Source organism: Eptatretus burgeri, chromosome 16 (genome assembly GCF_056783735.1).
Source record: "Eptatretus burgeri isolate ZD-2024b chromosome 16, Ebu_testis_v1, whole genome shotgun sequence".
Taxonomy (NCBI): domain Eukaryota; kingdom Metazoa; phylum Chordata; class Myxini; order Myxiniformes; family Myxinidae; genus Eptatretus; species Eptatretus burgeri.
This window is the reverse complement of record NC_140976.1, coordinates 3971268-3996312: the sequence shown is the minus strand read 5'-3', so window position 1 is coordinate 3996312 and position 25045 is coordinate 3971268. Positions and strand designations below refer to the sequence as shown.

The 25045-nt window shown below is 43.2% G+C and overlaps 1 protein-coding gene across 2 annotated transcripts in view; it reads right to left on the bottom strand.

The window, feature by feature from the left end:
* LOC147010340 (cilia- and flagella-associated protein 57-like) overlaps positions 1-25045 on the bottom strand; it is a 66764-nt gene that overhangs the window by 4750 nt on the left and 36969 nt on the right. The window contains exons 13-22 of one of the 2 annotated variants that reach the window (XM_085858974.1): positions 23852-24007; positions 20275-20368; positions 9864-10054; positions 9240-9413; positions 8954-9112; positions 5176-5319; positions 1941-2057; positions 1642-1773; positions 1196-1342; positions 934-1084 (exon numbers count right to left, since the gene is read on the bottom strand). In XM_085858974.1, the coding sequence (XP_085715100.1) occupies positions 934-1084; positions 1196-1342; positions 1642-1773; positions 1941-2057; positions 5176-5319; positions 8954-9112; positions 9240-9413; positions 9864-10054; positions 20275-20368; positions 23852-24007 (1465 nt within the window). Of the gene's footprint in view, positions 1-933; positions 1103-1195; positions 1343-1641; positions 1774-1940; positions 2058-5175; positions 5320-8953; positions 9113-9239; positions 9414-9863; positions 10055-20274; positions 20369-23851; positions 24008-25045 lie in introns of both variants that reach the window. The other variant, XM_085858975.1, reaches the window with a different exon arrangement.

Here is a 25045-nt window from a genome sequence, read left to right as displayed (position 1 = left end):
ATCGGAATTATCATGGAAGAATCTTATCTAAACTCGATGAGAAAACCTTCCATCAAAAGCCTTTGTTGTGCGAGTACACTTTTGAGCTTTCTGAGCATCTTTGAAGTATGCATTTATTTATTTATTTACCGCACATGAGTACCTGAGTACCAGTTATGTGAACCACTGTTTATAAGGGTCTTAAGGAGTCTAAAGGGTTAAGAGGTATAAAGGGGTCTAAAGATCTAAAGAGTATTTTCTAATCGTAGTTTGGTTCGAAGTAGTCCAAAGGGGTCTAAAGTTAAGTGTCTAAAGAAGGTATAACATTTATATATATATATATATATATATATATATATATATATATATATATATATATATATATATATATATATAAAGGCCGAAAGGATCTCAGGGGTCTCAAGGGTGTAACGGTTTTCAGGAGTTTTAAGGGTCTAAAAGGTCTAAAGGGATCAAAAGCTTCTAAAAGGCTCAAGTGGTTGAAAGGGTATAAGGGGGTCTAAATAGTCTTAAAAGGTCCAAAGGGTCTTAAAATGATCTAATGGGTCTAAAGAGGGCCAAATTGGTACAAGGGCCTCAGCAGTCTAAAAGGTGTAAAGGTATATAGGAGTCTAAAAGTGTTAAAATGTCCAAATGATGTAATATGGTCTGAAGGGATCTAAAGGGTATGTTCCAACAGTAGTTATAGGTCTAAAGGGTGTATAGAGTTTAAAGAGTTTAATATCGAGCTCCTCTCCCCCACAATTCCAATTTCCCCCAACCCCCACCAACTCCCCTGTGTTGCGCAGGGGTCTTTTGTCACAAGACCTCTAGTGCTTAGACCCTTTAAGAACCTCAAAATATTGGCCACCAGAATAAACCTTAGTGGTTCAGATCTACCCTGGTGACAGACACCATGATCCCCCAAACCTGTGCGTCCATTTAACCTGTTACCTGTTTGGCTGTAAGTCAGGCTGCCGACCGTCACGACCTCGGACTGGCTCGTTGTTTGGACCTCTCTGCTCCACCCGTGCTCATGTTCTTCACGACTCTCTTTGATTTCACGTCGAAGAGCGGAAAGTTGTACCAGAAGATCCGCGTTTTCCTTGGAAAGTAAGTAAGTCTGGCATGTTAACCCCATGGGGATTAGATCCCAGCCTGCTGTGGTTACCACCTGGAAAGGTATTTTGTTTCGTTTTGAAACCACTCATTGTACCTGCACGAGGCGTTGTCTGTGCTTGCGGTGCACCCGGTCCTGTGCGGACAGCTTGCAGCGGAGAGTTGCAACGCACTGCTCCAGGTGTACCTTGTGCCTTGACAGCTCCACAAAACACTCTTTCCCAAATGATTCTTCCTGCATGCACTCGTATTTCACACAACCTGTTAAATGAATGTCTTGTCTATTCGGACACACTTCTGCAAGCTGTCTGCAAGGTCATCAAGCCTGTCCTTCCAGGTGAAGCTCATGCACATCTCATCACCCTACCCTCATCTATATGTACTTGACCACTGTCAGGGAATAGATAGCCAACTCCCCCCCCCCCCCCCTCTCCCGAGCCTTCCTGCTGGATGTACAAAATGCCATCAGCGATGTCCAAGTCTAGTGGCATAAGTTATATAAAAGCACATTCAGTTTCTTGTTGATTGTTTATGGACACTTACAGTTGGGTTTTGTAGTCGGGAGCGAAGCAAACGCACAACTGAACATTTCAGATCCCGTGGAGACTGAAGGTCATCAGAGCATGCAGAGACCTTAGCCTGCAGGGACTGCAAGCGGTGTTCAGCTTGTTGTGCCTAACACGAGGAAACAGCAATCGGTTTGGCTTACGATTCCTATTGGCTTGAGCCAAATGCAAGGAAGCCATATGATACTTATTTATAGTTCCATGTGTGGTTATTGGGGATTCATTAAGTGACCATCAACTACAAGGTAAAAAAGGACCATTTTGTGCTTTTCTCACTCTTTGCAGATGGTTCAAGCGCTGAGCCCGTTGTGCACCAGCAAGACCGGAGACGGATGTCAATTTCTGTGCCAAACTGTTGACCATTTTTGACGATATTGCCAGTTCTTCCTCCATCTAGAGCACACCACAGTAATTTCAAGGTACGTGAGGTTTATTGTCATGTGCTTTGGAACTTTGTCCCTGTGGAGACATTTATGGTTCTTCTCGTGTTCTCCAATAAAGTATGTTTGTCATCACAATTCGGGACATCGATCTGTGGAATGTGAAAAGGCTTTGTGATCACCTATTGGTTCACGAAAAAATAAGTGACGACTATATTCGTTATTGGTGTGTGTCTGTCTGTCTGTCTGTTGGGTCGTCGATCACGTCGAAAAAAAAATTTCGAAATTTTTTTTTTCCATTGGAATTTTTTTTTTGATCGACCCTTATTTGTTGGTCGTGGTGTCGGTCTGTTGGGTAGTCGATTTAGTGGAAAAAAAAACTTCGAAAAAAATATTTTTTTCCTCTATGATCTATCTTATTTTTATTATTTTTTTATTTATTACCCTTATTTGTTGGTCGTGGTGTCTGTCTGTCCGTGTGTGTTTGTCGGGGGTTTTTGACCCCCTTGCAGTTGTTCGATTTTGATGAAATTTGGGTGGTAGGACCAGTTTATGACCTCGTTGTGCCACATAGGTACTGGTTGCTTACGTCCCTTCGGTTGCCGAGCAACGGCACTTTGAATTTTTTTTTAAATCATAAAAAAAATTATTTTTTCGAAAATCAAAAATCGGGCCAGACCGACTGTGGGCATTACATTCAGCCATATTGTCAAAAATTCCAGCTGGATCCTATGAAAACTGTCGGAGAAGATAGACTTTGAATGAACCCTGGTGGAAAACAATAAAAAAACGAAGTTCGTTATATCTCAGAGACTATGAGTCAGATCTACATGAAACTGGTATGGTAGGTTCATGGTATGTCCTAGTTATGTGTGAGAAAGAACCGTTGCTATGGACCCCTCTGTTGCCTAGCAACGGCCGAAAAACCTCTAAATGTGGGGGTATTTTAACGAAAAAACAATCTGCAGCATTAACCCTTGAAGCAAGAATCATGAATTTTCTTGTGCTTAATCCTCAGGTCATTCCCCATCGAACGGGCCCATCGCGTCAGGTTATATTGGGTAGTCGACTACCCATGTCCGCCTACCGGCTTGTCTGTCTGTCCCGAGCATAGCTCCGTGGGTTTTGATCCGATCCTGATAAACTTTTGGTGGGATAGGAGGTTTGTATCATGGTCGAGTTGTGTTTTCCTAAGAATGGGCATGGTGCGCCCATTATGGGCAGAGCCACGCTCAAAAAAACATGTGTTTTTAGGGGGTAGCCAATTTCCATTTGCATCTTCTCCGAGAGGGTTTGTCGAATCTGACAGGGGTTTCGGTATTTGGTTAGCCCAATGGCACCTGCATAGCCCCACGGAGCTCACTTTATCATTTTCGTCCCAAGGTCAAGGTCACAAGGTCACGAACTTAGAAAACTTCGAATTTTGACATAAAAATCATATGACCGCCCAAACTTTGAGAGGTGGGATGACAATATTTTTTATGCATAATCTTGAGGTCATTCCCCACCTAAAGTCTTGAAACCATTTTGCTTTATCTCGAACACATTGCCCGTGGCGCCCCCTTCAAGTTTGTTTTTACGCTGATTTCATCAAAGTATGGATAATCCGAGCAGTGCGAAATGCCTTATAGCCTATATGACGTTGTATTGTTCCTGGAATGTTCCAGAGGAAGTTTTGCACAAAGGTCATAATCCTTGACCTTTGACCTTTAAAGTTCACAAAGGTCAAATTTTCAAAGTTGTGGGAATCGAACCGGGTTTTTGACCTTCTTCGACGAACTAACTCCAATCAGTTTTAGCACGTATCCTGTTTCCTTATTTTAATGTCCACAACATTGTTTTGTGACCTTTAAAGGTTATACAAAGGTCAAATTTTGAAAGTTGTTGAACGAAACCGGGTTTTTGACATTTTGCAGCTAATAACTTGTCACTCGTACCACACCATGTTGATCATTTTTATAACTTGATCAAAAATTATCACATTGTCTCAGCCTTGACTTCTGAAACAATCTACATCGTCAAATACCGCTCGTGAACCATCGTGATCTCCAGACTTGTTTGTTTTACATTCATTGTCGGCTCTTGGTGGATCTTTAACACAAATCACGTGTGGGACAAAGTCATAACCAAACATCGGTGTGTGTGTGTGTGTGTGTGTGTGTGTGTGTGTGTGTGTGTGTGTGTGTGTGTGTGTGTGTGTGTGTGTGTGTGTGTGTGTGTGTGTGTATATGTATGTATGTATGTATGTATGTATGTATGTATGTATGTATATATATATATATATATATATATATATATATATATATATATATATATATATATGTATATATATATATATATATATGTATATATATATATATATATATGTATATATATATATATATATATGTATATATATATATATATATGTATATATATATATATATATATATATATATATATATATATATATATATATATATATATATATATATATATATATATATATATATATATATATATATATATATATATATATATACCTGGTGTTGGCGCAGTGGTTAGGGCAGCGGCTTGGGATCCAATAGGTCCTGAGTTCAAGCCCCGTTGGGCCACTGAATTAATACACCAGGGGGTTGACTCAGCCTGTCATCCTTCCGAGGTCGGCGAAATGAGTACCAGTATACTGGGCCGGTGTATACCCCGGTTAAAATAGGTGTACCATATCCCTGTGTCATAAGAGGCGACCAGGGTTGCGTCAGGAAGGGCATCCGGCGTAAAACATGTGCCAACTCACTATGCGGATCATACGGATGATCCGCTGTGGCGACCCCGAACGGGAGCAGCCGAAAGAAGAAGAAGAAGATATATATATATATATATATTTTTTTTTTTCATGTGAATTACAAGGACATTGATAGACAATGCACAAGTAGACATAGTACCGAGGGTTTAAACCCCATCTCGGGTATGGATTGGACCCTCATGGGGTTCGAACCTGGATTCTGAGCATCGTGAGCAATCTGTCCAGATGGGGACACTAAACAGGCAAACTGTGCGGTTAGGACTATCAATCGTTGCAGTGACTTCGGCTCCAGACTCGCACCGTGTGTGAAAAACAAGATGGCTTCAAGTATTTGCAAAACGCTCACCTCGTGCACACGAGCGTGCATGGCGTGAAGATCGGCAGAACGTGGTTCGGCCTTCCTCTGAAGGTCTTCCAGGCGGTGAGACACGACGAACATGACCTTCTCCTGTTCTTTGATTTTCCGCTTCAACTCGATTTGACTCCTCTCCTGTGAATGTCACTTGAAAATGGACTCCAAGCCCCAGTTTATGGTAAACATTTATGTTGTCTGCCATTCCCAACAATCCTTCATTCATTTGGTTAATATCCAGTGACTACAAATGAACATAATTACATATACATGGAATAATCTATATCTGTACAAGTGGCAGACCCAAAGATCGACGTTTTCCCAAGATTCAAACATCGGTGCAAAAAGCAAGACACAGATGCATTGAAGATGAGGACAATGCACGAAGGACAGAAGCGAAGAGACAGACAAATGTACATTCACACCCACAAACTAAAAATTGCTTTTTCCACCATTCTTTCCATCTGAGATACATTCAAGATGGTGGTCAATCTTGTAATGTACAAAGTTAGTTCCTGTTTCGAGGTCAGGTTAACCCATAGGTCTCTCAAATCATCTCAGAATGTCCTTTCTTGTTATCTATCCAATGGTAAAAGCTGCAGTTCGACTCCGTCCTGAATTGTGTTTTCAAAATATATTCGTTACCATGTATGGGTGGAAGCAATATATGAAAATTGTTTTGAGTAACAACCTGGAGGGAGGAATTCCTCATTTTGTCATGTTCAGGGATGCATTGGCCAAGTGAAGATCTGCAGTGTGGAGCAAATTGTTTTTTAGCTGCACGAGATGATGAACCATCGATGGGTATTGCATTTCGAACTATTTAAGCCATGCAGTCCAGTCCACTGCTCGCAGTGTTGTCTTGTGCTAGATTTGGGGGTAATACATGACCAGGTAGTTGCATCTTGAATGAGGAGGGCACTCAGTCGAGTGCATACCTCTGCCGTCGCTGAACAGTTTACGGTTTTGTATCCCACTGATAGGCGGAATCTCTATCCAGACCTGAACCAAAATCTCATCAGACTGTTCTTTTCACATAACCAACTCATCCACCAAGTTTCGTCCGAATCCGTCGACAATTTTTTCAGATATCGTGCTACATATCGTTTTTGGTCCTTTCTCTCAATGTTGAAGAATCATTTCAAAAATTGTTGGATCTGGATCCGGGTCTTCACCAAAATGTAACAAAGTAGTTTTTGTCACACACCCAACCTGTCCACCAAGTTTTGTCTGAATCAGTCCATATCTTTTTGAGATATCCTGCTCACAGACAAACAGAGATGAAAACATTACCTCTGTCCCCCCTCCGGTGGCGGAGGTAATGAACTTCCCTGAGCCGTGTGGTTTGGTTATTTCTCTGAAATAAGCTCAGAAAATGGGTCCCGGTGTCCATCCCTCCGTATATCTGTTAACATTTGACTAAAACATCTCACAAACTACCCGACCGAGGTGGACCCAATTTGGAACGATGCACCAGCAAGGTTTCTTAGGGGTGCGCTCCCCATCTGGATCCACCCCATATAAGAGGCTGAAAAGGGGGGTTTCACCTGAAATTCAGGTGATTTATTTTAACATCTTCTCAGAAACCGATAGCTATATGCAGGCCAAACCCTTTATGAAGCATAAGGACCATGCTGTTAACTTAAGTTATGCTCCCCATGACCGTACTACTTCAGGAAGGGGAGCCATGCCCTCTTCTCCTGTCACCACGTGATTGTCACTGTCACTCCCCCACGGAAATAACTGTCACTCCCCCACGGGGCTATTTATTTTATCTTGGACCCATTAACATCAAAGCTGATGTACAAACGAAAAAAACAAACAAGCAGTCATAGACTGGTACTTACAAATCGTCAACTTGACCTCTGACCTTGTCTAATAAAAGCTGTCTCTGGAGAAGGTAGCGACGCAAACCAGAAGTTTCTACGATGATTCTGTACCAAACCATCAAAAATCGAATGTTTGACCTCACTGTGACCTTGACCTTTGACCAATTTTGCCCAAAATCTTATCAGCACGAGCCAGCACCCTCCTGAATCACGTGGTGTAATTTGACATTGGTAGCTTCTTCCTTTCTCGAGTTATCGTGCCTCCAAACAAACAAACACACAAACAGATGATGGAAGTCATCAATATACTCACGAAATCTTTAGATTTCGTAAGTAACAAGTAGTCATAGACTGGTACTTACGAAATCGTCAACTTGACCTCTGACCTTGTCTAATAAAAGCTGTCTCTCGAGAAGGTAGCGACGCAAACCAGAAGTTTCTACGATGATTCTGTACCAAACCATCAAAAATCGAATGTTTGACATCACTGTGACCTTGACCTTTGACCGATTTTAACCAAAATCTAATCAGCGCTAGCCATCACCCTCCTGAATCACGTGGTGTAATTTGACATTGGTAGCTTCTTCCGTTCTCGAGTTATCCTGCCTACAAACAAACACACAAACAAGCAGTCATAGACTGGTACTTACGAAATCGTCAACTTGACATCTCACCTTGTCTAATAAAAGCTGTCTCTGGAGAAGGTAGCGACGCAAACCAGAAGTTTCTACGATGATTCTGTACCAAACCATCAAAAATCGTAACGTCGACCGAAGCAAAAATCTCCATTTCTCGACGCAATTATTTAATATTATTTTTATCAAAGTCACAAAACTGTATTATTCGGCCATCCACCAACAATCTTTGCATAATCCGATGGCTTAGCGAGTCAGGCATGCGACGATAACCTTTATTGGGATAAACAATGACTTTTAAACATCATCTTTATCAAAAACACAGTCAGCGCGCACACGGAAAACTTTTACGTGATCAACGACACCTCTGCTCGCGCACGCTGCACCACGTGACGACCCGTGACGCGGCGAGTGAAATATTTTTTATACAATTTTCAAAACGTCTCCAAAACATCCGATTTTTACCAGAATTTCGACAACCGAGTTTTAAGCATCCTAAGCGATCGCAAAAAACGAAGACAAAATTAAAATCAAAGTTAAAATGAACTCGTAACGTCGATCGAAGCAAAAATACTCCATTTCTCCACATGAATTTACGGAATTATGTTTGACCCCACTGTGACCTTGACCTTTGACCGATTTTGACCAAAATCCAAGCAGCGCTAGCCATCACCCTCCTGAATCACGTGGTGTAATTTGACATTGGTAGCTTCTTCCGTTCTCGAGCTATCATTTTTTGGATGTTTGACCTCACTGTGACCTTGACCTTTGACCGATTTTGACCAAAATCTAATCAGCACGTGCCATCACCCTCCTGAACCACGTGGTGTAATTTGACATTGGTAGCTTCTTCCGTTCTCGAGTTATCGAGCCTCCAAACAAACAAACAAGCAGTCATAGACTGGTACTTACGAAATCGTCAACTTGACCTCTGACCTTGTCGAATAAAAGCTCTCTCTAGAGAAGGTAGCGATGCAAACCAGAAGTTTCTACGATGATTCTGCACCAAACCATCAAAAATCGAATGTTTTGGATGTTTGACCTCACTGTGACCTTGACCTTTGACCGATTTTGACCAAAATCTAATCAGCACTAGCCACCACCCTTCTGAATCACGTGGTGTAATTTGACATTGGTAGCTTCTTCCGTTCTCGAGTTATCGCGCCTTCAAACAAACAAACACACACACACACACACACACACACACACACACACACACACACACACACACACACACACACACACACACAAACACACAAACAGATGACGGAAGTCATCAATATAGATTTCGTAAGTAAAAAGCACAACCTTATTAAACAAGGTGCCATCTTTCTCTCGTAGAGCAGTCTGTGCAGCCTCGAGCTCTTTCGTTAGTTTTGTTATGGTCTCTTCTCGACGTGCATTCTTGACCTTGAGCCTCTCCACTTCTCCTTCCCTTTTTGTCACTTCCTTCTTCTCACTCTCACACTGTCCTCACATATCATGATACGTTTTAGTAAACCCGTTTTTTTTGTCTTCAAGATGAAAAATTTTGAAGATGAGTATAAAAGATAACTCTCATAAACACCACAGCACAACATTAAAAGAAAGAGACCTTCCTTTGAAGCAGGATGTTGAATGCCTGGAGCTTTTGCTTGGCTTCGCTCTCAGATTTCATTTGCAGCTCATGCTTCCTTGACATCTCAGCGATTTCCTGATCAAAGTCCTGCTCAACCTGGACCAACCACTCATCCCATTCCTTATTCCGCCTCAACAATTCCTCCCGCAGCTGTAGTGAGTGGTTGATAAGTGGATGGAGGGAGTAGAGCACAAGAGGGTGATAAGTTCAGTGAGAAAAAGATTGCAGGTCCTGGTAACATCTACAAAGCTTGAAAATGATGTCACATAACATCCAAGGATTGTGGTGTTTTGTCGAACCGGTAGCTACTCTCCTGGTGGTGGTACTAGCAGCTTATTACATCCGGTGCTCATTATTTCTGCTCTATATGGACAGAATGTTTGAAGTACCCAAAACCTGTCAAGGCAAGGCATACATTTCAGACAAAGTAAAACAAAACTTGATTGATTAAACGTGAAATCCCTGAGATAACTGAAATCCCAACTCAACGATGAAGACATTGATGTGTCCAACCTGAACAACTGCATTCAAGGTCTCGAAGTATTGTGTAGCTTGTGTGCTGTGACATCACAATAGTGGCAGAGTTAATCAGAAACTTACCTCATCTATTTCATCGTCCTTCTTGGCCATTTCCACCTGATGCTTGGCCTCTAGTTCTTGTAGGGCACCAGTATGCATCTCTGTCGAGGCCATTTCCTGCTGCTTGTACTTGGTCTCAGCAGCCAAAAGAGCAGATTCCAGCTCCTTACTATTCATTATCTTCACCAGCATCTCCTTCCGAAGTGTATCTTCTGTAGATTGTGGGGGGGGGGGGGGGAAGAATGGGTCAGGTTCTTGGACTTAATGTTTGAGGGAATTTATCTACCTATCTATAATGGAGTAGATGCACACATGGCAGATGTCCCATTCCATCATAATTAAGCCTGGCAGCATGCCAAAACCTGGGATTCAACAAACCGCACCACGGAGCCTATCCCAAGATGCCATCAGAAATTGGGGATCTGATACGCTGATCAGGTAAGAGGGGAGAACCCCACCGACCCCCCGACTCTTCCCATGGACGTGGTGGGGTCTGGGTGAAGTGGGAGAAGGAATTATTATAAAAGACAGAATACATGGGCACACACGAGAGTTTCTTGACCAGAGCAGAGCTTCTGGTTTTCACACACAGACAGTCTTAGCCGCTTGTGGTGTCTTCACATGTCAGCTTCTTGTCTCAGGCTGGTTGGGAAGCTCACGCAGCACACACTATAGTTGGCCCGGGTCTGTCTTCGCTTTTGCTTTGTTTTGTTTTTCTTGCTCTTCTCTTTCTCTGCTTTTCATTCTCTTCTCTTCCAGCTTTCCTTTCATTCCTGCACCTTTCTTAATCACTCATACGTACACGTCCTTCACCTCTCGCCCTTGTGCACTTTCGCGTTGAGTCCCAGTCACTACTCTCATGCTGCCTGGTTGCATCAGTGGCTCCACTTCACCTCGCACACATCCAGTGTTTTCCTGCTAAACACCAGCATAGAGTTCGTGCCACAGACTGTCCATTGCTGGGCGCACAGAGAGGGCGATGTGGATGAGGGACTGAGAGTGGAGCACGAGGGATCCGGGCATAAGACCATCTGCCAGAACCATTGGGCAGCGCGAGCTCAACCGACTTTTGCAAGGTGTATGGGGGCATGATCCATCCATCGATTGGGATAATACTCTGTGCAGAGCGTTGGTGCTGCCAAAGCAGTCTCCTTGGCTATTGGACACAATCTTGGGAGGGTCGCCACTCAGACACAGTATACCAGCAAGCTGGCACTCATTGTGCCGACCTCGGAAGGATGGCAGGCAGAGTCAACCCCACCTGATATTAATTTAACATCCAAGTGTGGTTTGAACTCAGGAACAGAGGATCCCAAAGCTACCACCCTAACCATTGAGCCAACACCAGGCAGGGTGGGGCATGATACATGACCCCATCTTCTTGTTTTTCTTCTCTCACCTCATCTTACCCTCACCCATCTCTCTTTTCCCACTGGAAGCATGTTTGGCACCATGCTAATGTGAAGTTGATCAGTGACTGATGAGGATCCGAGGGCACGGGTGTTGATTAGGGTATAAGAAGAATGTATGTATGCGTGTGAATTTTTTGTACAAACGTCTGTAAACCTGTTTTGTAAATGCGTGCCTGACTGAATCCGTGTATAAAACACATTTGTGTCCTGATTTATTCTGTCTATCTTTATGGCAATGCAAGGCAGCCATGGGGGATTGGCCAGATTTAAATGGGCTTATAGATCACTAGAAGCAGTTACATCACAATTGGTCCTGTTCAGCCAACAAATTAAAATTTGTTGCGTGATTGTTGGCACGGTACTCGCTTGTTGAATGGTCTTCTTTGTATGGTAACACGACGCTGGGCATGGGATCCCGCGGGAAGCTTTTTGGTGACTGGCTATCATGATCTTTAAAGATGTGCCATCCTCTTGGAGCTTTTCAGAGGTGACGTCCATCACAATATATATATATATATATATATATATATATATATATATATATATATATATATATATATATATATATATATGTATATATATATATATATATATATATATATATATATATATATATATATATATATATATATATATATATATATATATATATATATATATACAATGTTTTGTTATTTTAAAGAAAGGTGCATCCAACCAAAAAAGTAACTAGATCTACTCTGCTAATTTAAGTAATAAGCAAGAGCAAACCTGGTCTTATGTAAAGTTTCACCACTTCCCAGTGAGCTTCATCAGGCCAATAGACTCCAAACCCAGCATATGTCCACTTTTATCTCTGATGAGACCACTCATTTCCGATCACGTGCCGGTGCTCGACGTCAATGGAAGTGTCACGTACCGGTGAGTGAGGTCAAAAACGGCACTGAAGTTGTGCACCTAGTATTTGTTTCGTGTCGTTGAACTACATTTATCGGGTTGTGTTCTAATTAAGAAAAAACACCTTTTTGATCATAACTTGAACAATTTTCCTCTGAATTTGGAGTTTTATGGATAGATTGTAGATGGGGATACATTTTCTTAATTTACACTCTATCCCGAAATGTTGAAGATGAAGGTCATATGGTAGTCTGAAAAAAAATATGGTCATTATTAGATCGTGGACCAAGGGTAAGTCATGGGCAATCTTGGTGATGGCTTTGTGATTGCAGATATCTTGTTTTCTTTTGTTTTTTTTTTGCAATCGTTGGGGCTGTATTCATTGCTGTTTCTGTTTCGTGTGTGACATCTTCTATTCGCACCTGTTTTTGGGAATTTTTTGAAAGGTGGATTAGGGATACCTTTTCTGACTTGCTGTCTTCGTGTTTGCATAACAATTTGGTTCGGTAGTCTGTCAAACTTTGAATGTACTCAGCCAATCCTGCTGTTGTCATTCTATGCACTTGGTGGAGTTCCTTCAAGCTGCGACCACCTTCTCATCTCGGCAGGTACATTCTCGGGATGCATTGATTTTTGTGGACCATTTTGTGGTTCGTGAGGAATTTCCTTGTTTTGATATCTGGCTTGTTGATTTCCGCTTGTGGCCAGTTTACCATTCTCCGGCTGTATTGTACTGCGAGTTGGTTTATGGCTTTGATTTTGTTTCTCGGGGTGAGATATGCTTTCAGGTTCAGCCTTGTTCTACGCAGGTATTCTTTGGCGATTGTTTTGTGCATTTTTATGGCATATTTGGTGGCCCTCTTCTACTCCGAGACATTTGTATGATGCTTCATTGTCTAGCTCCTGTGTTGTATTTCGGTCGATTTTATCCTGTTCGTTTTTGTTGGTTCACCTTGTAGGAATGTGCACTTGGCACACTTATTGAGGCCAAAAATCCATTTGAATGTCGTTGGATTACCGTTTCATTAATATCAGTTATTCTGCCAGTTTTCCGTCGGTCATTGCAAAGAGTTCTAGATCATCCATGGAAAGTGGATGTGTCACCTTCCCTGTCTCTTTGAATGTCCTGCTATTGGAAGTTAGGATGTATCTGTGTCCTTGCTCATTCATGAGGTTGCTCGGTGGGACCAGGGCCAGACAAAACAGGAGGAGCGAAGGCCGTCTCCCTGGAAGATCCCTCAGCGTATCTTCACTCCTCCTGGAATTTCTGTCTTTCCTTCCGAATGCTGTAATATCAATGTGGTATTCCAAAGTTCCATTGCTTTCTCAATCAGTTTGATTGTCTGGAGGTTCATCTTGTACAATTGAATGCATTTTATTCATCCATGAATGTGGAACACTCTCAAAAGGTTTTTTTATGGTCCATCCATGCTGTGGATGGTGTTACCTTCTGTATGCCAAATATCATTTACCTTTTCCTCTTGGATAAGCTCGTTGAATGCTCGAGTGCAGTGATTGTGGAGAGCATCTCGTTGCTTTAGCCAGAATTCTATCGAAGCCAGGGATTTCAAAGTTTGCCATTGTTGTAAGTTGTTTTATATTATTTATTCTTCATTAATTATCACTGGGAACATTTTCCTTGGGTATTATTGCTTTATCTTTTCCAAGTTTTGGATTCAATCTCCCTCCTTATTGTGTTATTTTAGATCTTCATAAATACCTTTCCAGAAATGTTCAAGTTAATCTTTCTTGAGGGATGGGTGGGGTAAGGGGACAACTTGATACATTTTGCTTTCATTTCCCTTCTTCACGGAATAATCTTTTCGGGTTATTTTCCAACATCTGGTTTTTATTTCTCCCTATTATGACTTTGTCATAGTTTTTTTTTTCTTCGTCTTCCTTGCTCTCATTTCTATTTTGTTTGTTTTTAGCACTCATCAACTCCAGTATTTATTTAATCTTTTTTTTTTTGTATTCTCTTCATTAGCTTTGGGGTTCAGTTCCCTCTTATGAATTGTTGTATTTGTCCCTTTTCCTTTTTCAGTTGTTCTCTCTGTGTCTCTCGTCTCTGTTTCTGCGATGGTGTCTGGTTTCCGATTGTGGAGACTGGTCTATTCTTCTTGCGGTGTTGTTTGCCTGTTACTTTTTCTTGAATGGGCAGTGTTGCTGCTTTCCTTCAAGGGATGATAATTTTTACCAATTGATCGGTTGGTTCTCTTGCTTAGCATTTTCATCTGTTTGTAGTTTTCTATTCAATAGAGTTGTGGTTTTTCTCTTAGTGGTGTCAGTCTTGTCTCTTCCACTTTGTTGTGCAGCTCTTCTTCAATTCTATGCTACTCTTCATCATCTTTGTCTTACTTCTCTCCTCCATTCTGCCATTTCCCCTCCTTTTCCTGCTGATCATCATTCTCCATTCTGGCTTTCATCCACTCCATCTGTGTAGGTGTCACCCGGTCCATGTCAGTGGGTCAGTTCCACTCCCCCTCCGGAGGTGGCTCTGTATCCCCTCCCCCTGCCACAAATTGTCTCAGCCACTGGGTTCCTGGTGTCAAGCCATGTTCCAAGCCCCCAGCTTCACTGCATAGCCCTTCCCCATGCCACTGTCATCATGTCCCCACCATCCCAATGTCCACCCTCCAGCGAAGCCTCAGCTCCCTTCCTCCTCATATCTTCGGCGCTTGTCTTCTGGCACGAACTGTTATTTATCTTATTTGAATTTATGGACGCAACTTGTTTAAATTTATGATATGTAACTGTCTTGATTCTGTAGTGTGTGTGTGTGTGTGTGTGTGTGTGTGTGTGTGTGTGTGTGTGTGTGTGTGTGTGTGTGTGTGTGTGTGTGTGTGTATGCGTGTGTATGCGTGTATATGCGTGTGTGTGTGTGTTTCACGAATTATACTGACACAGTGAGCTACATTTAACAGATTATATCGACTTTTCTTTAAGATCATAAAACGACACCAAATAGAACTCGTGAAATACTGTACAATACGAATTGTTAAAAATATTATTTACGAAATATTTATACGAACATGTTATTAAAAATAAATATACATATATATTTTAAACCCATTTCAATGGTTGCTCGGAAAAAAGAAAGCAGGTTAAAAACCGTTTATAAATAACCGTTTGAATATTTGAATAACAGTTTGATCCAGAGGTGAGTTGGGTGGCCGTGCTGGTTGGTGGACATGTTATATTTAATGTAAGATGTGCATGATTTAATATACGTATTATCATGTAATGGAATGTGTGATGGGAGTGGTAACTATGTGATAACACATTAACTCCTCCACCGAGTAAAGTCTGTTTTGTGATGTTGCATTGATGGGTTTACTGACTGCCTGGACGTAACTGAGGTTGTGGATCTACTGATGGAGGTAATCTACTGATGTGGATCTGTTACCAAGGTTGTGGATCTACTGATGTAGGTAATCTACTGATGTGGATCCGTTACCAAGGTTGTGGATCTACTGATAGAGGTAATCTACTGATGTGGATCCGTTACCAAGGTGGTGGATCTACTGATGGAAGTAATCTACTGATGTGGATCCGTTACCAAGTTTGTGGATCTACTGATGGAGATAATCTACTGATGTGGATCCATTACCAAGGTTGTCGATCAACTGATGTGGATCTGTTACCAAGGTTGTGGATCGACTGATGTAGGTAATCTACTGATGTGGATCCGTTACCAAGTTTGTGGATCTACTGATGGAGATAATCTACTGATGTGGATCCATTACCAAGGTTGTGGATCTACTGATGGAAGTAATCTACTGATGTGGATCTGTTACCAAGGTTGTGGATCTACTGATGGAGGTAATATACTGATGTGGATCCGTTACCAAGGTTGTGGTTCAACTGATGTAGGTAATCTACTGATGTGGATCCGTTACCAAGGTTGTGGATCTACTGATGGAGGTAATCTACTGATGTGGATCCGTTACCAAGGTTGTGGATCTACTGATGGAGGTAATCTACTGATGTGGATCCGTTACCAAGGTTGTGGATCGACTGATGTAGGTAATCAACTGCTGTGGATCCATTACCAAGGTTGTGGATCTTCTGATATAGGTAATCTACTGATGTGTATCCATTGCCAAGGTTGTGGATCTTCTGATATAGGTAATCTACTGATGTGGATCTGTTACCAAGGTTGTGGATCCACTGATATAGGTAATCTAATTATGTGGATCTATTACCAAGGTTGTGGATCCACTGATATAGGTGATCTACTGATGTGGATCCATTACCAAGGTTGTGGATCTTCTGATATAAGTAATCTACTGATGTGGATCTGTTACCAAGGTTGTGGATCTACTGATGTCAGTAATCTACTGATGTGGATCCATTACCAAGGTTGTGGATCCATTGATGTAAGTAATCCACTGATGTGGATCCATTACCAAGGATGTGGATCCGCCGTTTTGAGAGGTTCTGGGCTGAAACGATCAAAACCTCGAGGAAGAACGTTGTCCAGATGGTTATCCATGCGGTCGGAAAACCATTCAATTGCTTACAGCTTAAGGTTCTGACTTTAGGTGAGGGAACCATGTTTTGAGGTTAACAATTTGAATAAAGTTTAATGTAGGATGGTATAAATTAACATCATTTACAGCAATCCTTTCAGTTATAGTAAATAATATTTTAGGAATATCCAATACTGTACAATTAATTAAGTGCGTGCATGCGTGCGTGCATGCGTGCGTGCGTGTGCATGTCACCGTCACCATTCATCATCTCCACTCAAAAGTCTCAAAGACTGAACAGATCCTTATCTGGTCTTGAAGCATCCATATTCACACCAGCAAGGAACCACAACTCATGGACAAGCTGTCTCCTCATTCGTGCTCTGTTTCCCCTGCCACCTCCCAAGGTTCACCCGATCTCACCTGGGGACATTCCCGTTCACCCGGACATGGCACGCCGCTGCTACCAGTCACCATCTTCACAGGCGGTCCTACTGAAGCTTGGTCCCATCCGTCCACGGTGCAAGGGAGTGCTTTTTCGCACTGTCGCAGGTTGACCAGGTGTCCTGTATGTTACGGGATCGTCCCATTTCATATTTTCCCCGGACGCCATTTGTGTATGTGGTCGTGCTGTGTCCCACCGTCATGGGCATGCCATATCCCACCATTGTGTCCATGACATGTAGTGCCTTGTCCCACAGTCGTGTCCTTGTCATGCCATGTCGTGTCATGTCCCACCTCTGTGTCCATGCCATGTTGTGCAAAGTCCCACCATTGTGCCCGTGCCACGTCGTGGGTGGTGATGAGGTGAGATCAGTTGCTGGCAGGTTAACACAGGTGTTTAATTCACCGTTCAAATGGCCCGTGTACATGTGCTGGTAGCTCGGTGGAGATGGTCTTTCAGTTTTGAGCGACGGCCGTTTCTTCCGCTTAATCATAGGGATGGCATCCTCTCTCAATCGTGGTGGATAACCGCAAGATCTAGCCATCTCTGTTGTTTCAAAACGGTACTCTGGAACATGATCCGAGCACAAAAGCGAACATTTTGTCGGTCCGATCCACACTCGGGTGTTTCGGACAAACCTCATCCAATGTCCAATTTCTGGCAAACTTTCAGTCATGAAATGTAGCATGAAACCATCTCAGTTTGTATTCTATCAATGGATAGATTAGCGTTGACGTGGTCCAGGCATTTGGGGTCCCCTTCAACTGTTTAGTGGATGACTCAATAAAGTGGACCAATGGCGGATGCCCCCCGTTGGTTGAGGAGTAACTTACAAGAACACAAAGTTCTTAACAATGTTACACAAAGACGCACAGGGAAGTTTGCAGCACATGCCGATGTGGAACAGTGTGTTCATGGTCACCTAAAAGTTAAAACGTGTGCATTCTTATATTTCTATTTCTATACAAGTATTTGGCCAATGAAAGGTTAATTACAGGACATTCCTTTATACTGTTGCGGATCTGTGAAACCGTCACTCCCCAAGGTAATGGCACACACCATACAGCGATCTCGAGACAGTTATTTCATTAGTATCCAATTTTGATAATCCTTCCCGTTTGTGTGGTGGGTTAATGGGACAAAATGCATTGCGAGGACTTTTGGGCAGGTCTTTATTCCCATTCTGTATTCTTTATCCTTTCCTTATTTTACTTCACACACGAACCCCTCCTGTCCTTAACATAAGCATGCAGACCACAACAACAGGCAGCTTATTTGCGTATGTACACCATTTCGCGTTCAATCCTCATGCCATTATCAGACAGACACTCATCTCAGACCTTCTCTAGACTCGGACCACAACACTACAACATGTCTACCAACGCTACAACGCCTTTATAAAAATCCCAATGTCAACCCAAGCTCGTTTACCTTCACTATTAAGCACCACAACCTCTACAACGCTTTGAACACCTCACCATAACTCTCTGTGACGACACTTCAACCACCTCACCATAACTATAACTCACCACTACACCACTGCTACGAACACCACAACCACAGTCACCATCACGGATGCCCACCAATGCCCTTTGGAGACATTGGGGAACAATGGACGCTAGGTACCATTCCAGATGCTTCTACTTGAGACATTTTGCCATGTAACTTCAAGCACAAGTCTGCGCTAGAATCCGTTCAACATCGCACGGACAGCCCTCGTGCTCCGCTCAATTTCAACCTCCATTTGGTGTCCAGCCATGTTTGTGGCCGGAGAGCGCCACCAGATACCCTCGTCCCATGCAAGCCTTGGAGGGACAGCCCTCGTGCTCCGCTAAATTTCAACCCCCATTTGGTGTCCAGCCATGTTCGTGAGAGTGCCACCAGATACCCTCGTCCCATGCAAGCCTTGGAGCTCCTTTGCGTGGTAAAGCGCAGAGCAAATGAGGCCATTTCTGTCCCTTGTCCCCACATGAGCAGGGCCAAAACCAGAGGAAGCGTCCGTGAACCATTGGGGATGGTTGGAAACGGCTACCATCCATCCTGATCTGCCTTACGGCCCCTCTCTCACCAAACAACTATAAAACACCCTGTGAGGGGAAGGGATTGAAAGACGCTTTCGGCTTGGTCGGCAGGACAGGGCAGAAGGCGGAGCCGGACGGGTGTGCGAAGCTCGAGGAAGGAGTAGGTGCAGCGGAGCGCTGGGTGGGTGAGCGATTCAGGTGTCGTGCTGAATGAATTTATTAGGGCAAGGCCAAAAAACATTTACACCTGCAGACTTCCTCACACATCATTAGGACTATCTTCTCCCATGTTCTGTCTCTTGTTTTCTGTCTCGTCTGCTGTGGATGCAACTGAGCAATCGGAGAGGGTAAGTCCCGCCAAACATTCTTTTCAAAGCAACCCCACAGACAAGCACCTCTTTCCATTTTTCTTCTCTGCACCTCATCTGCATTTCACTGCACCTCATAACACACCTCGTTTTGTACCTCCTCTGACCATGCACCTTAGACACTCAATTTTCCTTCTATACCCCTTCCTAAGTGACTGGGAAGCGTTGATCCGCCGGCCATGCCAGGTACAACAGAGGTCGCAAACACCGCATCTTTCCTCACCTCCTTTTGCTCTCTAACTTTCCTTGGGTATGTTTTTGATGGTGCCTGTCTTGTATAATACAAGTTAAGATTGTAGAAGTTCATTATATCGGTATAGGTCTGCACTGTGTCTTGTTTCTTTTATAAATATCTACATTTCCCTTGTTATAAATAAACATGCTTGTTATAAATGTACTCAGCTCATCATATCATGTCTTTCCCCTATTGGTCCAGCATCGTCCGCACACAGGTTTTCCGGGAAGTTCTGCCCCACCAATTTGCTTTTGTTAGCCGGTGCATACTCGCAGCTCCGCCAGGCTGCACCTGATCCCGTGAGTTAATTAGAGTACGCATCAAGGGCACGAGACCCCCCTTGGTGTGGCCGTCCACACATAAGGTATCACACGAGGTAATGTAACCCTGCCGGATTAGCAGTACCAATTGGTGCTCATATTTGCCTCACAACTCGCCGGAGCATGAAGTTATTCACGCCCTGTGGTCTCAGGACTGGGTGTTCGAAAGGAACTCGAGCAATTCCCCTTGTGGCAAAACTCGAACCCCGGATCCGTAACAATACGTACGCAAATGTGCTCGAGATGTTTCACAAGGTGCAATCCGGTGTGCTTCAATGCATACCAGTTCGCTGCATGCGCTCTGCTTGCTCTTCCATCATCTTACTCATCTTGTGTCGTTGCCTCTCCAGATCGGCCTTCCTTTCTCCACTGATGACCTTTAACAGACAGTGTCCTCCACTCAAATAAATAATGCCAAGGTCAGCTCCATGAGTCTCTATAATTCTCTCGTATTGAAGGAATCGAAATGTAAAGTGCTTCACGTAAAAAACTGATCGATTGTCAAATGTTATCATTTTGATCATCCTCCATTTCTTTTGCATGCCACACATGTAAAGTAACCAATGCAATGAACCACTCTCGAAAATGTAAGCATATTTCTTTTTCACTGATTTGTAAATAATGACTTTTTAATACAACATGCATGGTTAAGGCTCATGGAAGAGCTAGAGCGGAACGGAATGAAACAAAATAGAAAGGGGAAACACCAACAGCACAGTATAAATGAATGTGAGAATGAGATCAAGGGGAAGGGGAGAAGGAGAGAAGGAGACATGGCAGTGAACAAGCCGCACACAAACTGAATGAAACACAGCGAGAAGGGGAAGGGGAAAGAAGGGCTGAAACAGAAAAGGAACAAACCAACTGACAAACATAAAGAGTTAAGGAAGTGTTTGGGTGGGGAATAAGTGAATCACAATAACCTGGAAAAAGGAGTGCTTGCAAATAGGGTCATTTTGGGTAGAATAGATTATGTGCGGATGACCTGAGGTAGGGGTGAACAGCTGTATTGAAGTCCTGGTAGGAGGAATGGGATTGAATAGACTCAGGAAGTTGGTTCTACAGGCGAGAGAAAAGTGGAACACATGAGTGGAGGTGAGCAGTAAGCATGGATTTGGGAAGTTTAACAACAAGAGGGTTCGTGGCAGACCGTGTGCACCCTGCAGAAACCTGTGAGGGACTTAGCCAAGAGATGGTGCAAGATTATCCTCATGGGAACAAAAAGAGGGTGCAAGAGAGTCAACAAATGTGTTTGAAGTACAGGTAGTGGAAAAAAAACACAAACATGGAAACACCTGGGTAAATGAGGGACACCAAATCGATTGAAAACAACAGCTTCCACGCAGGTGTAGTCCATGTGTTAATGAAGTAAATAACATCCCAGCATGCTCAGGGTCATGTATAAAAATGCTGCATAGGCCTGGTTGCCTATAATTAAGACCTCAGTGACTTTGAAAGAGGGGTAATTGCTGGGGTGTGTTTGGCAGGAGCTTCAGTGAAAAAGACAGCTCAACTTGCTGATGTTTCATGAGCAACCGTGTCTAAGGTGATGTTCTCATTGAACTCCAAGGGAAAGACATCATCATCAAAGGACAACAGTGGGCCAAAGCACATACTCCAGGATCGTGGTGTCCGTGCATTAATTTGAAGTGCAAGGCAAAGCAACTGAACAACTGCAGATCAATTGACTGTAAATTTAAACCTGGGGGCACGAGCAGTCAGTTTAATCAAAAACGGTCCATCGAGAGGTCCACAGAGCAGGATACCATAGTCGGGTTGTAGCACACACACCGTTTACCACACCTGGTAATGCACGTTTGTGAGTCCAGTGGTGCAAAGAGCACAGGCAATGGAATACCGAGCAGTGGAGAAATGTGTTAGGTTCAGATGAATCATCCTTCACCATGGTCTCGACAAATGGATGAGTGCATGTGTGGCGTCAACCGGAAGAACTCTACAACCTTGAGTGCTTGGTTCCAACAGTGAAGGGTTCTGGTGGTTGTGTAATGTTGTGGATCTTCACCCCATGTTGCAGCATTTCTTTGCGGCTGGGAGGGGTGTCTTTCAGATTGACAACACCCCCATCTACAGAGCACGTGTGGTCACCTAAAGGTTTGATGAGCATGACACTGATGTTATCCATGTGCCATGGCCTTCTCAGTCACCAGATCTGAACACAATCGAGCATTTCTGAGATATTCTGGAAGGACGCCTGAGACAGCGTTTTCCACCTCTATCAAACAGGTGTGAGTTGATTAACTTTCTCGTGGAAGAATGGTGCCGCATCTCTCCTGCAGAATTCCAGACGCCAATGGTCTCTATACAATGCACATACAAGCCATACTGGCGGCATGTGGTGGCCCAACAGCCTATTCAGTTATTTTACATTGGTGTTTTAAAAAAAAAAATTGTCCATTACCTGTACATGCACTTATCACTGGTTCCAGATCATCACTCATCACACTCTTGACTATGGTGCATTGTCATTGGTTTCAGGTCATCACACTCTCAAATATGATGCACAGAATCCCAGTCCCAATTAGACCAATGCACCTGAGTCCAAATTGCTGTTTACAGTGGAAGTTAACTGTACCTGCATACCATTTGACATTTCTATTTTGTAACTGTACAAAAGGAATGTGACCGAGGGGGGCAGCAGCAAGGTGCGCCAATGTATCGCGGTCTGATGAATGAAAGTTTAATTGTACAGCAGTTGCAACTGAGCTACACTTCATGAAAGGAAAGACCATAGGGCAGATCTACATTGTCATCTACAACAGACCAGTAAATATCGGAGTGGATCGGATCACACAAACCCCAATTGTGCAGTGTCATGGACAATAACATTCTATTACATCTGCTTCTGATGCTGAGTAATTTCCACCAACAGCACCAAATATTTTGTTTATTATGGCCTTCGATGCCCCATGACTGATGTTATAGAAAATCTCCAGGAAACAGTGGGTACATGTTTGTGAGGCTGGCCCCACACCCATAGCAACATCCGGCGTTTGGCCGTTTTCTGGAAGAAAGTGTGCAACCACATCTCCCATTGGCCCGCATCAATCAGCTTATCAGAAATATGGGTCATATCAATAGCTGCATCACCAGGAGGGGGCAGTCTGACCCACCATTAACGAGTATGTTAAGAATGATGCAACCATCCCTCCCTGCAGGCAGACAGTGACTCTTTTAGTTCTATTTGATCCAAATTTCATCGACACTTACTTTGTGAGTAGTCCATAGATAAATCATTGGAGGTATAGAGCATTGCAGTATGTTGAGCAGAGAATGTTATTGAAAATTAACCAATCATTCATAAAGAACCCAGGGCTTTTCAAATCTCGATTGGTGTTTCTTGATTGAATCTCGACCAGCTATAAATGGTCAGCCCGGTGTTTCACAGGCAGGTGACTCATCAATGTGTGCCATCCATCGGATGGACGTTAAGCGGGTGTCCTGTCTGCCAGCATTCGTTGCTAGACGTTAAGTACCCCACGGTGTCCTTCGTAAAGAGTAGGCGAACTATCGCCAACGCCATGGCCAAATCCCCAATTCCTGCCCTAACCAGCAGAGAGCACTGCATCAGCGGCACAGCCATGCCCTCAGCCAATGATGCTATGCCGCAGCCTTGTGTTGTACATGAACGAAGAAGAAGTGAAAGAACAGTCGAGAAGATACCAATTGTGAAAGACATGATGGTTAACTATCCGTATTTAGGATCCATATGGACCTGCGGATGATTAACCTAAAAGAGTGATAGTTCATCAATGAAGATGAACACCGACATTATAATGGTCTTGGATTCAGGCTCCAGAGCCACACATGGGATGACACCAAAGACGGTGCGATGTTTGTACCTTAAGCTGCTGATTCAGGGCCTCGACTTTCTTTGACAAAAGGAGTTTTTCTTTCTGTTGTTGTTCTTCAAAGTTTGAGGTTTGCAGGCGAAGCTGGAAGTCCATCTCTCCTTGCACCTCGTCTAATTGAAAAGCCAACTCTCTTATCCGTTGATCCTAAAAAGGGTGTGAAAAGAGAGGAATGTGCACTGGGGTTTCTTTGCTCTCATCTTTTGGGATTGTAAAACCCATCGTGTAAATGATGACATTTGCTCAGGAAAAAGAACCCCAAAACAGTAATTTTTAACATGAAGCAGAGTTTACAAAAACATTCCAGAATTCCATCTGCATGGCTTCACATGTCATAACATAAATGTGGGGTTGATTGGGTGACAACATTCATGGATTGAGTCGATATGTGGGATGGGACCACGATGATACCACATCATGATCATGGTTGACCAAATAATCTTTCTTGAATGGAGAAAGTGTGCGTGATTATGTATGTATGTATGTATGTATGTATGTATGTATATCCGCTCTTCACCCATTGGTTGGACAGCTGATCTGACGTCACCCACAATTGTAACCTGAAATACTTAACCTAAACTGCCCAGAAGACCTAAAAGACCCCAAGGACCTAAAAGACTGAAAAGACCCCAAAAAACCCAAATGGACACCGAAGATCTAAGATACCATGAAGACCCATAAAGACCCCGGAGACTGAAAATATCCCAAAGACCCACAAGACACCAAAGATCCCAAGGACCCAAAAGATGGAAAAACCATTGAGGACCCCAAACACCCAAAAGACCCTGAGGACCTATAATGCCTCAATGACCAAAAAGCCCCAAGGACCCAAAAGACACAACGGGACTATCATGGACCTGCATCACGTAAAATGTGACATCAAGTCATAACCCCCCACCCCTTCCCCCCACACCCACACGCAATCCCATGTCCTCAACCCCCCTCCCAACCTGTGACTTTTTTTTTTTTTTTTTTGTATACCTTGGTCGAGGCTCGTATGAGAGCGAACACACAACTCACAGCAAGGAGGCATGAGACAAGAGGGGCGGGAGTGGAAGGGACAAAACATTGGGGAACAGACACAGGTGAACTATGGAAGGGAGAGGGATGGGGATGGGACGGGGAACATGGCGAGGAGAAGATGGACATTACAGGGACTTTCAGGAAGGAAAGCAGGAGAATTGA